The sequence below is a fragment of the Corvus kubaryi genome, unplaced genomic scaffold (genome assembly GCF_017639235.1).
Source record: "Corvus kubaryi isolate FWS band 111438036 unplaced genomic scaffold, C.kubaryi_AGA036_p1.0 37394, whole genome shotgun sequence".
Classification (NCBI taxonomy): Eukaryota; Metazoa; Chordata; class Aves; order Passeriformes; family Corvidae; genus Corvus; species Corvus kubaryi.
The window spans coordinates 11,830,224-11,830,767 of record NW_024581133.1 but is presented as its reverse complement, the minus strand read 5'-3'; the positions used below and the strand labels follow the sequence as shown (position 1 = coordinate 11,830,767).

General features: G+C 73.0%; 1 protein-coding gene across 3 annotated transcripts in view; it reads right to left on the bottom strand.

The window, feature by feature from the left end:
- CORO2B (coronin 2B) overlaps positions 1 to 516 on the bottom strand; it is a 29,171-nt gene extending 28,655 nt beyond the window's left edge. For 2 of the 3 annotated variants that reach the window (XM_042039342.1, XM_042039344.1), the window contains exon 1: positions 414 to 502. Coding sequence is in view for 1 of the 3 variants with exons in the window: in XM_042039343.1 (XP_041895277.1) it covers positions 414 to 428 (15 nt within the window). In the remaining 2 variants the exon portion in view is untranslated. Of the gene's footprint in view, positions 1 to 413 lie in introns of all 3 variants that reach the window. The other variant, XM_042039343.1, reaches the window with a different exon arrangement.
- Between the last annotated feature and the right edge of the window lie 28 nt (positions 517 to 544).

Here is a 544-nt window from a genome sequence, read left to right as displayed (position 1 = left end):
CGGGGGATGCGCGGTCCGGGGGATGCGCGGTCCGGGGGATGAGGGATTTGGGGGATGCACGGTTCGGGAGATGCGCGGTCCGGGGGATGCGCGGTCCGGGGGATGCGCGGTTCGGGGGATGCGCGGTTCGGGGTCCCAGCGCCGCTCGATTTGGGGTCAGGGGGTCTCCACTCCCCCCCCCCGGGTGCTCCCCCCCGCGCCGCCGCCCCCTCCAAGGGTTAAAACTGCAGCAGAGCTGCGGGGCCGGAGCGGCCGCGGCCGCGGGAGGGGGCTCGGCCACGAGCAAATCCCGGGAATCGGGGAGAGGAAAAGCGGGAGAGGCTCGGCCGGGAGCGGGGAAGGGCTGGGGCGGGCCGGGCTGCGCGGCACCTGCGGCCGGGTGGGGGCGGCGGCGGCGGAGGGCAGGTCCTTACCTTGGGGACAGTCATGCGGCTGGCGCGGCGGCGGGCGGGCTGGAACCGGAGCAGCGGAAAAGAAGGAGAAGGAGAAGGAGGAGAAGGAGAAGGAGAAGGAGGAGAAGGAGAAGGAGGAGAAGGAGAAGGAG